This window comes from Aulonocara stuartgranti (genome assembly GCF_965226115.1).
Source record: "Aulonocara stuartgranti genome assembly, chromosome: 13".
NCBI classification, from domain to species: Eukaryota; Metazoa; Chordata; class Actinopteri; order Cichliformes; family Cichlidae; genus Aulonocara; species Aulonocara stuartgranti.
The window spans coordinates 27864545-27878282 of NC_138949.1; the positions used below are offsets into that span (position 1 = coordinate 27864545).

General features: G+C 41.8%; 1 protein-coding gene across 4 annotated transcripts in view; it reads right to left on the reverse strand.

Moving 5' to 3' along the window:
* ehbp1 (EH domain binding protein 1) overlaps positions 1-13738 on the reverse strand; it is a 162457-nt gene that overhangs the window by 57393 nt on the left and 91326 nt on the right. For all 4 annotated transcript variants that reach the window (XM_082557092.1, XM_082557094.1, XM_082557093.1 and 1 more), the window contains 3 exons: positions 9796-10608; positions 8508-8549; positions 7266-7412 (listed from right to left, as the gene is read on the reverse strand). In XM_082557092.1, coding sequence (XP_082413218.1) covers positions 7266-7412; positions 8508-8549; positions 9796-10608 — 1002 coding nt within the window. The remainder of the gene's footprint in view (positions 1-7265; positions 7413-8507; positions 8550-9795; positions 10609-13738) is intronic.

Here is a 13738-nt window from a genome sequence, read left to right on the forward strand (position 1 = left end):
TGACAAACCCATTCGTACCAGATAATTTTTTTCATTAATCAACCGATTAATTTTCCTCAGTACTGTTCCAAATACTTCAAATGATGCATTAAAAAAGTCAGATCAGTTTCTCTTTAATATCCTTTGTGTATCACTAAGGCTTCCATGTTTCAGACTTCCTCCGACTGAAAAAGTTCACTTTAATTTCTGGTCTTAATTGTTATTTCATTTATTTAGAATATTTTGTTTATTGCATTGTTCTTTCTTTCTTTGTTTACTAAACGAGTTTGTTATTGTTAAAAACCAAACCAAACTCCACAGACTCTCATTTTAAAAGGATCGACTTAACAGCATTTATATATATGCTTTCATCTTTACAAAAAGAAAATGGGCTTCAATGGATAGATTTTACCTTCATAAAAACTCTGAGTGAAGTGATTTTAGAGGCCTGATTGTTTTAACTGTCCTGAGCCAGGGAGCTGGAGCCAGCAGACATTGGCTAGGCCTATGCATAAAATTAAGTGTCATAACTATACTGTTGAAACGGACCATTGAACAAATATGCAGGTCCTTTTTGACTTTGAGTCTATTTTTTTCTTGAGTTACGCAGACATCATGATGCATCCTACATAACCATTCTGCATTGTGACCAAGATCACATCATTGTTGAGTCACAATGCCTTTGTTTTGCATCAATTTTTAAACGTTCTCTAAACTTGATACTTTGTTCTCTGTATTTTATTCATAAAGCAGAACAAAACGAGGGAGAAAGTAAAAAAGGCAAAACACCAGTGTTAGAGGATGGACATGAAAAACATTTGACACTTCCACTTGGTCAAACGTGAACAATATAACAAAGAGAGAAAGGAGGAGAGGTACATGTGTTCAGGAGAGGTATGTAAGTGTAAGTGAGTTACCGCTTTCTTCTCTGATGGCTTGATCAGCTCTTGTGATGCAATTCAGAGAGCTGTCTTTCTCTTGCTCGTTAACACACACGCACGCACACACTCGATTTAGAGACTGCCTTTGATCTCCACTCCAGCCAATTCGGCCATGACACATACCCACACACTCCAAGACAAGCACGCACACATAGTCCAAAGAAACTCCCCACCAAACTATTTAGTTTCATTAGGGGCAGATTCTTCAAAAAGGACAGAGAACAAGAAGAAGAAAGGAGGGGGTGAGGGAAGGAAGAAGAGGAAGAAGAGAAGAGGGGGAAAAAATGAGCACTGGGAGAAGAAAGGCACTGCAGCCACATTAAAATGAGACCTGGAGAAAAACTATTACTGGTGGGAGAAAGCTGAAAAGGAGAGTAGATGGAGGAGGAGGGGAGTAAAGAACAGTGTGTGAACATAAAGTGTGGACAAAAAAAGGAGAGTGCATATGGCCATATTTGCATTTTCAAAACAGACATTTCTTTCCTCTTTCTGCTGCACAGACAACCCTTTACTGGTTGGATTTTCAATGGTCAAATCCATGAGAACAAAACCGAAATCAGAATATGTGAGGACTAAGATTATTTTTTCAGGATTATTTTAGTTTATGTAAAAAGAAGGGACCTGTTATAATGGGCCACTCGTGAGGACCTGAATGTAATGCTTCCAAAATAAAACAGGAAGAACTCACACACAACTTCCATGTTCGGCATTTGAAAAGGTTCCTAAAAATGACAATGTTCAGCCAGAAGGCTTTGTTTTGGTCCCAAATGTCAAAATAAATGGAGGAAGGAAGGAAAGACAAAATACTAACCTGTTATAATGAAATATATGAAATTAAATAAATAACACACAATGTGTTTTTCTTTTAAAGGGACTTTTACACAAGGTTCAGTCAGAGGGCCTTGGGTAAAAGGTAACCTTTTTAATGGCTCTTGGATATTTTCTTTATTGTTTTTTTTTTTGTTTGTTTTTTTTTTACATACATCACAGTACAGCCAGAGGGCTTTGTTTTGGTCCCCAATTTAAAACAGAATGAAATCTAATTCAGAAAGAAAGGAGGACATGACAGACGAGTCAGAATGAGAGGACAGACAGCAGATGGGAGTGAGTGACAACACCCACAGGTCACAACAGCAGAGACCCAGGAGTCCTCTCCACTGCTGAGGAGAAGGAAGAGGAATAAGGGGGGTGATGGGGGAAGAAGGGGAGGAAGAGGTGGTTGGGGTGCTGGTCGGCAAAAATCAAACGGGACCCAATTATAGGAATCACAACGAGTCAGTGAGCAGGGAAACTCTCTTACCTGGAAAACACCGAGGCATTTGCGTGCACTCTTGAACGCATTCCACAAGCAAAGCACACACATACTCAAAGACACACACACAAAATAAAAAAAAGACGTTCAAATATGCACAGGTGCTACAAATCTGCACACATACACACACACAAATTTCTGCTTTATAGTTTTCTGCAAAGGAACACACATAGTTGCACATTTTGCTTTGTGGGTCCACATGCACACACACTTCTCCCCAAACCAAGTGTGGATCCTGATAATTAGCCTGGCCAGGCCGGTGTGAAATTACTGTTCTCATCTGCTAATGGATGAGAAGACCTGAAGTGAACAGACACACAGAGACACGCACACACACACCTCCTATTAAAAGAATAACAGTGGGAAAGTCCAAAGAGCAAAAGAAAGACTAAAACCAAAACTGGGGATGTCAGGACTAAGGACAAAAAAAAAGTCTAGATATTTTTAGGAAAGCTCATTAATTACCCATTGTGGTAGGACTCGACTTAAGCGGTCAAAGAAGTGCAGGAGACTGATGCTGTCCAGTGTAGCAAGTGATTTATTCACCATTCTGTGGCCCAAGAATATTTACAAAGAAACAAATAAGAAACTCAACTCTATAATAAACTCAATTCAAATAAACATAACTGAACTTAAATCAACGGAAATTAAGGTCAAACTGCACACCGCTACACTGACCTGAACCCTTCTTCTGAAACACCTGAGTTCGTCTGCTTAAATAGTCCCCTTAATCAAACACTTTCTCCTCTGGACTATTCCATTCAGTAGGTAGGTGAGATGAACATGATTATATTCATCCTCTACTACTCCTCTTGACTGGCAACATAAACTCTGGTGTAATCAATACATATCACAACATTAAATCTATTTCTTTATAAACCCTTTAAAATCAACTTTATTAAATTATAAGAATTCTTCCCCTCCTGCCCTTGGTCTCTTCCTGTGACCTCAGATGAACCCAGAAGGTATAAAGCAGGAAGTAGAACTACATTTCCTCCTTTTGCTTCTGGAAGACAGGTAGGTAAAGATAAGTTCAAACAATACAAATTAACAGTTGAAATAAATAACATGTTAACTTAACAAACTTGCATGAATTGATTTAAACCAAGATGTTATATTATATAATCTGTAAAAGTGCAGAACATAAACAAACCCGGGATAGTAGATGTTTGCCTATTGCAGATTACATGTGAAATATGGTTAAATCAAAACAAGAATGTTAACTAAGAATGTAGACAAATGGTCTTCTCACCCACTTTGTCACACCCATTTGGCTACTGCTTAGGTAGGGGGTGGTGACATTACAACATTACAAGACATCTGCACCAGTGACTACTGATATGTTGTGAAGGCCACCTATGAGGAGGAGGAGGAGGTGGTGAGGCCAACGCTGGTGAGCACAGAACAATTAGTAGTACTGGTCATCCATCAAAGACTACAGAGAGAGGACAGACAAAGATAAATAAAGAGATGGGAAAGGAAAGAACTGGGGCTCGAAGTCAAAAATCTGACATGAAAGAGAAATGGAGTGAGGAGGAGAGAGAAAGACTGAGAAGGCAGGGAGAAAGAGAGGAACCTGTGACCTTAGATGAAAGAAGCAGTGACTGTGGGCTACAATTAGGGATGGCAGGAGGGAGAGCATAGGTCAGGAGAACAGGGCTACACACACACACACACACACACACACACACACACACACACACACACACAGCAAACAAGTGTCTAACACATTGTTCGTGCTATGTTCACATGAATAGATGAAGACCTGATTTTAGTACAGATAGCTAGTATAGCTGAGCTTGATCATGTATCAGTTTGTATATGTTTCTGAGGTTTCTGTCACATTTAGTGTTAGCTGTGGGGAAAGAAGGTTTCAAACCTAAAACCTAAGTAGCATAACTAGTCTCAACACTCAAAGGGATGTCCTACAGTGTTAAATAGTAAATAACGATTGCTTTTTTTAAACATTTGAGATGTATGTCATAACACTCTGGGTAATCAATCTCCAATTAATCACTGTTTCACACCATCCCACTTAGACAACATTTTGGCCTGGCCCAGCAGCTGAATAAGCTTTGATTTTTTAAATTTCTATATTAAATCTCACCTGAGTTGATCTTTTTTTGATCTAATCAGTGCACAAGTGTAAAAACAGGAAAAATTAAATCTCTTAAAAATGCCAAAAAAATGAGCCATTTTAACTTCTAACTTCTTTAGAGCTGGCAGACAAAATAAGTAATAGCTCATTTTATCTCTGAAGACAACTCCTGAAATACTGCTGACCAGTGTAATATAATTAGCACTAAAACTATGAGTTTTCTGGAGTATCAGTTTTTCGATAAAAGAGAACTGCATTATCATATAAAAATCCTGACACCTGCAGCTTTGTGTACGACATGATTTCAGTTAAAAGATGACACCTGATGACTCATTTGTCGTTTGTGCTTTGAAAGCTATACGCTAAAGCAGCTAATGTAAGCCCCACCTTTCCCTCACATTAGCCGTTTCCCTTGAAGAACGAAGCCTGCTTTAGCTGAATTAAATTATACCCTATGCATGCTAAACCACAAAGCACCTACTTAGACAGATGGAGAGTTAAATGGGAAAAGCTTGGGCCTCTCCAGCTGATAACACAGACACACACACACTCATGCTAATCAAAACAAGACATCAAGTAATCTAATCTGAATCACTAACAATTATCAGCACATTGGCCTCGAGGCCAGTCGTATTCCTTTGATCAATGTTTTCTATTAAAAAAAGTGTAAACAATTCAATATCTCCCTCCCACCCCTCTTGCTTCCCTTCCTTTTTTATGCAGAGGAGTGTGTGTGTGTGTATGTGTAAGTAAGTGTGTGTTTAGGGGTTATTAACCAATTGTCCTTGGAAATGAGTGAGGAAATAAGGAGGAGAGAGAGAAAGAGTGGAGGGGTGGGTTTGCCTACTTTAAGGAGCTAATCTAAGTGAAGTCCGCCATCTTGCCAGACAACAAGGGACAGAAGAGGACCTTTTTTTGTGGCTAAGGAAATATATCAGCACTGCAACAGCTTTGGAAAACTCTTTTAATTTGCTTTCTTCCACTGAAGACTTTTAACGGCTCCCAGTCCTTGGAAGGTCCTCGTTTATTTCCTCAGATTATGCCGAACTGGTTATTCCTGTGGCCGGCGCACAAACATGAACAAACACCGACAACACACACATACACACTTTAAAAACATCTAATTCAAGGGCATATTTCTCTTTAAGGACTCAGGGAGCAAACGCAGGGGGCATGCGGCTGCTGCCTTTTAGATATTTCATTACCAAAAGGTATTTATTTCATTTTACCCTCAAATCCCTTGTCGTCACAATTCTCACAAGACCATATTTTTTTCTTAACCCTCCCCCTTTCCTTTTCTCTGAAATATTTGGAAACATAACGGAGGATTTGACCACAGTGCTTTCCCAGGGTAACTCCTGGTTCATCAGTGTGCCCCCTCCTCCCAGTATATTATGTTCAGTGGAGCGTGCTCAGTTCAGAGCTGGCAATTTCACTCGCATCTTCTCTAGTCTAGTTTGCTTCGCTACAGCGATTTCTGGCCCCCTTCTTTTTTTCTTTTTCTTTTTTTACCATGAATGTACTTTTGCTGACAGGTGTTTGTGTACAACATTTACTCAGTGTTCAGGGTAAAGTGAGGGGGCAGCAAAATTGGTGGGGGATGTCATAAAAATTGTGCAGAGTCAAGATGACCAAAGAGAGAGTCTGAGTAGAGAGAGGGAGAGCACGAGAGAGAGGGGGAGACATGTTTATGGTGAGAGGAGAGAGCGAAGAAGTCCATCCATATTTGAGCTTTCCACACTGACATGTTCCACACACCAGAGTGTAAGTGAGTCTCAGCAGAAGTTAATAAGGAAAAGTCTTCTCTCCTTCTCAAAGCCTTTCCTTAAAGTGTTCACCAAAGTGGGCTGCCACAGGATGAGACAGTTTGGACAAGCTTTTCCAGCATGTTGGAAGCGCAGTGAGCAGCAAATAGAGAGACTGTGGAAGTGACATGAGGGCGCTGAATAAGTTGAGGAGGTGTGGGGTCACCCTATTAGCTTTCCCTGCACACTGACGTGATGCCATACAACAAAACTCATATTCAAGCAAGCTTTTACTCACTACACAGACCTCATCCTGACTCTCAGGGCCTTTCTTAGATACAATGTCCACATCTACAGTTATGTCCATATATATTTGGACACTGACACAAGTTTTTTTTTTTTTTTTACCTGTTCACTTAAACATATTCCAGTAATGGTTACATAATGGTCATGGCCTAATGTGTAGATGGGCAGCTTTCTTAGGAGTTGTGCCGCTCAGTTTTTAATTGGAGTACTTTGACTCAAAGGTTATTTCATGTGCAAGTGACGAAACGCCTTCGTTATGTCATTATCAGTTAAGCAGAAAAAAAGTCTGGAGTTGATTTTGCGTGAGGTGCTTGCATTTGGAAGATTTTGCTCTCCATGCAGGAGAAACAGGCTATTCTTCAGCTGCGAAAACAGAAAAAAAAACATCTGAGAAACTGCTAAAATATTAGGAGTGACAGTTTGGTATGTCCTGAGAAAGAAATAAAGCACTGGTGAACTCAGCAACGCAAAAAGGTCTGGACGTCCATGGAAAACAACAGTGGTGGATGATCACAGAATCATTTCCATGGTGAAGGGAAACCCTTCACAACAGCCAACCAAGTGAACAACACTCTCCAGGAAGAAGATTTATCGATATCCAAGTCTACCATAAAAAGAAGACTGCATGAAAGTAAATACAGAGGGTTCACTGCAAGGTGCAAGCCAGTCATACGCCTCAAGACCAGACAGTCCAGATTGGACTACAGTAAAAAAGAAACATTAAAAAAAACCCAGCACAGTTCTGGAAAAACATTCTTTGGGCAGATGAAACGAAGATCAAACTCTACCAGAATGATGGTAGAACAGAGACAATTTCATTCTTTTAAGTGGACAATACCAACACCTCCAATCCCACACAGACAAAAAGGAAGGCTTGGACTTACATCACAGACACCTGCAGCTCTGTTTGGTGCAGCTGCAGCTGAGTTGGAGATGTATTTGCTGCCGGCTTTCATCGCAGCATCTCTGCGGGCCTGCTCCAAGAGGAGTCTGGCTCTCTCCTTCAACTCCTCCTGACGAGAGAGGACCTTCTACACATGTGAAAAGAGAGAGGATATACTCAGAAAACTAAAGCTATTGTAACTGAGACTGGGAAGGGTTCATTGTAATCACATTGTGCCATAAATAAGGTAAGCTTTCTTCAGCCAGACCTCAATCACACAGACCTACAGACCGGTGACCCCCTGGCAACCTCCAGGGTTGATTGGTGAGTGATTGCTGGAGGTTGCAGGTTCCCCATAGTTGAAACTGGTTGCAAAGAGGGTGTTGCACTAAAAACCTTGTGATTTCTTTGGATGCTAGCAGATTGACGTGGTCAACTTTGATTTTCATGGAGGATGTTGACTTGTCTGCAAACTTGTCTCTACCACAGAGCGGTAGTGAAACTTTGTTGTGCATTACCACTAAAATAACAGGTTTCAAATGGGTCAACTTCAGCTTTTTACGTTTTAAAAGTCAGTGTCTTCCAGGCAAACCAGTGACAACTGTCATAAACCGCTAGTGACCAAACAAACTGCAAGGAGGTTTGAAGTGCGACAGCCTCCAGCAATCACTCGCCAACCAAATGTGGAGTAACCATTTTTTCTCTAGCAATTGGTGGTTGCCAATGCGGCATAAACATGCATGCCAGATAGAGGAAAAAATCCTGGAATGTTGTATAATAATATATAGCTTTTTTAAATCTAACTTCTTAATGATATAAAAATGAAATCATCTTTGGTATCCATACCTAGTATATCACCTGGGTAATAAGTCACAGAAGATAAAAAGAGGTTGCATACTTTTCGCATCCACGAGTCCGCTAGGGTCTACCTGGGAAGCGCAAAGGTCCATGCTGATGCCAACCGGCCTGCTTAGTTTTTGTGACTGCCTGGACTTGTTCACTGAGAATTTATATCAAAATACACCACCTATGCATGGACCCAGGCAGTTGACTTTAAGCGGACTTTAAAGAAGTATAACAGGAATGACTACTCAGCCTTTGGATCTCCAACTGTCCGTGTTTTTGCCCTATTGCTCAAGACTGCGGCCACTTCCTATGTAAGGTAGCTTCTCCTTATAATTTACCACTTGCTAATCAAGGTCTGAAGTACTAAAACAATCCATTTCTTTTAAACCATACTCACCTTCTCAGCTGGGGGGCTCGACACAGGGGCAGGTCGTGGCTCCTAAAAAGAAAATAAATCATGACTGCAGTGGTCAAAGAGGCACTCCTAATTTTCAAAGCATTTCCCCAGAAGAATGAAACCAATAATGTTGTTTAGAATGGTGAGTGATGTGTTTATCTTCAGCCGCAAACTATCACACAAGCGGCTTTCACATTTCTTTACTGGACATGCAGCAAGTGGGGGATTAATTCAGCCCTATGCTTTTCTAATCCAGGAGCAGGTATGTTCCCTATGATATGCACCCTCTGAGGGGAACCTGGGCTCATAGCCCTGTCTGGGTCCATTTGTGTGGAGAGCATGACGGCTTTGGCAAATAAGCAAACCACACACTGAAGTCAGAATTTTATCTGCAAGGTAATTCTGGGTGTATTGTAAGCAGAGCTTTTACATTTAGCAATATTACCCCAAATCTGGCCTGGATACATCCTGCTAACTAGATAAAAGCAGATCAAAATGGGATGTCATGACTGTCATAGCCCCCCGCTTGCCCTGTGACCTTTCGACTTGTAAACAACAAGCAGTAATCTGGGGTTAACCAACGCAGACAGCAGTGCATTCAGTGTGATTGTGCACACACACGCACATACAGGTGTGTGTCACAGGGCGTGTGTGAGAGACGAGATGATGTGTGCTCGGTGCAAAGCATCGCCACGCCTGAGCAGTCACGGTGCGACTGCCATCAACTGCAGGGATGAGAAATATAATGAAAAATATAATGAAATGTCAAAGCAGGGGGTTCTCCCAGTGCCTTTCATAGTTGCCACGTGTTAAAGGCTCGGCCCAGACGCGTCTGGTTCTCGGCTACAAGACAGGTGACGACAACATCTAATGCAGAACGGGAGAGTTTCAGTACGGTCATCTCTGCAACCGCATCAACGAGGTCGGGATTTGAAGCTTAGCGAGCGTCAGAAGGGAATGAATGTTCACCGTATCCTCTGTCTTTGACTGATGTAGCTGTGAAAGTTTCAATCAAATTCAGGGTGCAAGGATAAAAATGAGAACAATTCATTTAGGGGGAAAAGCAGGAATCTGCACGCAAACGCTGTCAGAATCTTAATACCTGCATTAAGCAGTTAGAATTAGTCCAGATCATACAGACTGACCCAGAGGTGTTTTAAGGCACTGGACTCAAGATTAGACGTGTGTAATTTAGTTGATTACTTTCCAACGTCATATATTTACAATATTCAGGAAACACTACAGTGTGTTAATAAAGTATGAAATGTTAGGCTTCATGTGTATTTACCTGTTTGACTGGGGCATCTGTATGATTCACTGGAGAAGAGCTGGTATCTGATGCAGGCTCAGACTCTGAGTGACGCAGGCTTGCCCTCTTTTTCTTGATGAGGTCGGCATCCCTGTTGTAGGAGAAGCCCAGTTTCGGATGGGGTGGCGAGTGGGACAAAGTAGCTCCTCTCCTGGTAGGGGACGCTGGTTCGGGAGCTCCCTCTCCTCTCTGCTCTCCTGGTTCATCCTTGTTTTGCCTTTCCTTCTCCATCTCCACTCGCTGTGGTAACTCACTAAGGTCTAAAGTGTTTGCTTTCTGTAGATTTCCCCTCTCCTCAGAGCCTGACGCCATCACATAGGTTGAGTTTGTTGCTGTGGAAACTAATACTGTGCGCGGTGATGGGACAGGAAGCGAGGACTGTGACAGCGCTGGAGTCGACAAGCCGGCCGAAACTGCTCCTACCTCGGCCTTCAAACCTTGCTCCTTCACCTCTCCCTCAGTAGCTTCAGCTGTGTTAGATTCAGTGGTGGCACCGCTGGCAGAAACAGCAGCCTGAGAGTCAGCCTTGCGGGGCTGCACATCGTTCAGTTCAGCGTAGAACTTGTCCTGGTCTATTGATGCATTTGTATCAGTCTCAAAGTCACCCACTTTGTAGGTGCTGCGGTTGCTGTTGGCCTCTATCTGCACCACATTGAGCTCCTCGCCAGAGAAATGGGCCCGGATCTGATACAGGTAGGTCATTACTGTTAGTTTGTCAGGAATGGCCAGCAGCACCATATCGGATGGCTCCAGGAGACGAGAGATGCCGAGGCTGGCGAAGCCGTCATATGCCTATCGAAACAAGTACGAGAATAGACAGACTTTCAGAGTATTCTTCATCACAACGAGGGCAGAGAGGGATCAAAGGGTAAATAGCAAGACAGGAGAGGCATGCTTTCTTTTTTAGACATAGATTATATTTGGTGCATTGCATACATGACCTAAGTGTGTTCGCATGTGTTTGTGCGTGAGCGACACTTTTGGCATGCCTGCTGACAGGCCACGTCAGGGATGGTTGTCCCCGATAAGGGACGTAGATACCCCAAGACAGAGAGCTTAATCCCGAAGTGTCTGTGAGTGTGTATGTGTGTGTCTTTATCGCTCCCCTGCATCAACATGCCCACGCTCTCCGTCACGCGTGTAATTGGTCTGATTAGAGTCTGATGAGAAAATACAGGTGTGATTATCAAGCGACACACGAAAAACCAATCCCCCATCACAAGATAGACTGAGACAGAGAGACACAGAGAGAAGGGATGAAAACCATTATCGCAGCCAATGACAGGTAAATAAATAGATTAACAGCACACAAACACACAGCCTCCATTCCTGCACACACACAACCTCGTCATCCATCTCTCTCAGGTATCGCAGCTTGTATCTGGCCTGCTTGATAGTGTTGATCTAATTCCAACCTGTTGCTGCACCCGTTTGTTTCACTGCCTCTGTTGATCTGCTCAGTCTATCAACCCCCACGATTTCCACCAAACCCTCCTTGATGGTTGAAGAGCCTGCTTAACTATTTACAATTTTGAGTTCTTTCCTGCTTCTTCAGTCTCCAATTTCTTGTGAAACTAGCCTCTAGAGACATTTTTTCACTTTTATTCTGGACAATATCGTAAGAAGCAGGTCGGGATACGGTCCAAAGTTGGCTTTTCTCACATGTAGCACACAGCAGGAGATAGTCTGCTTCATACCCACTCTCACTAGTGTGGAAAAAATCCAGTGGGTTTTTCCCTGGATAAAAATGTGCACCTGCACTACTCTCACATGGGGCCTTTCTACTACTGAGCTGTTGGTTAACTCTTTACACCTTGAAAGCCTACTAGGAGAAAACCTCAAAGCTCTTTTCTGAATTGTGTGGTCTCTGTCATATTTTTGGCCTGGTTACTAAATCATACTGTATCAGTAGTTAGAGGTGCCTATGTAGTGACTATGCATGGAACAACTCAGAAATTGCTCTCAAGTCTGTCAAACCACGTCCTATATATACTGAGGTGTTTTTATAAGAGGGAAAAAGTGGATTCTAACCAAGCTGCAACCGCAGGGGCTAAAAATGAAGCCAGGACGGAAAAAAACTGATGTTTCTCTAATGACAACAGCAGGCTGGACCCAAAAGCCAGGTAGATGTTGTGTTAAAATTCCTAATTTTAGTCACAGATATAAGCATGTTTACAGCCTGGTACAATGCAGTCTTTCTATAGCAAATTTCCCACTTTACAAAAACTGCAGATGAGGGGTTTTTTTTGTTTTATTTTATAACTTGCGTGTTTCAGTTGCATTAAGACCAAAAGTCTGAATTATCAGGGGCAAGACCAATTTCACAGACAGGTATGGTGACACAGGTGGACCTCACAGTGTCTTTGGTGTCTTCTACAGACAAGTTCGTCTAAAAAAGGTCACTTCTGGTTGTCAAAAATACAAAAAAATAAAAACAAAGGGATTAACTTGAGGCAATCACAAATCACTCATTGACATCACAGTGGCTACTTCCTTGATGCTCCTGTACAGCCGGTTTTCCTTTAAGAGATGTTAAAAGTACATGGTTTACGATGTAACTATGGCATGTATGCATGCTTTTGTAGAGTTCATATACCTGAGGCATTTCTCAATTTACAATCAATTGGTAGAAGGACTGTTTTTCCACTCTTACCTGTTTGTTTTATTTCTACTGATTTAAAAAACTAACCATGGGTAGAATAACTATACTCACACAGGAAAATGAGGTGCATGTGAGTGCATGTACACAAAAACAAAGCAGGAAAAAAAGAAGAGACGGCGGGAAAAAAAGAAAAGGGAGAACAGAGAGGGGTTTGCCTTTGCTGCGAGCCCCCCCGGTCCCTTTTCCCTGACAGGACTGTGAAAGAAAAAAGAGAAAAGAATATGACGAATAAGAGGGCCTGATTGGGTTTCTAACACGTATTCAGGGGAGCAAAGTGTGCTTGCATTGTTCCCCTCTTGCCCAGGGTAGGCTGTGAAAGAGAGCGACAACTTTGCTGCTCAATAGGTACAGAATGAAAGAATGAGAGAAAGGAAAGCGTGAGAGTGGGAGAAAGTGAGAGCTGCATGAGGAGGAGGTCGGGGGAGGCTCTCGAACTGGGTTTTGTTTCAGGGTCGATGTTAGTCTTGACATGCGCTACAGTCTTTTCGACCTTAGTGTCATGCTTTATTCTTCTTATATCTTCTCTTACAGTTTGAAAAGTATTGGTCGTATCGTACTGAGACAATGATGACTACTCAGCAAAGCCCTGTTGTTTTTAAGAGGATGGTGTTCAAAGGTGGTAGCCTGCAGTCTGTGACACAGTACAGCATCTCCAGTAAAGTAAAAAATTAAAGTGGCAATACAACAAAACTACCAAAACAGAGATGCCAGAAATAACAATGTACCTCTCTCTCACTTATTTCTTGCTGAAAATTACTTTTTAAAATAACTTTTAAAACGCATGTTTAGCTTTTAAATTTTAAAAACAGTAAATATAACCATAATCATGCATACTCATAGTGGGCTGAAACAGTTATAGGGAGTAAAAAAGATGGCTTGAGCCACTTTTATGTCACCCAGACAGGCTGCAAACGTAGCTGCGCCACTCCAGGGCTGGTTTTTAGCATGGCGGGGATTGAACTTGCGACCCCCACTCCAGAGGTGTGTATTTTTACCACTACACTATCCAGCTGCACAAATAAATAGTGCTACATCACAAGAATAGTTGCCTTAAGGTACTTTATATTGTAAGGTAAAGCAAATATCAAGTGCAACAGTGTGGCTCCATTTAGGAAGAACCACAGGTCTTAAAAAGAGCTGAGGAGATACGGCTGGCCCAGGAAATTTAATAAAATAATCTACTATCAAGCTTTAATGAGTCTTATTATAACTATATCATTATCTTTATTATTATTATTTTTTACTAATGAGCGAAATCCC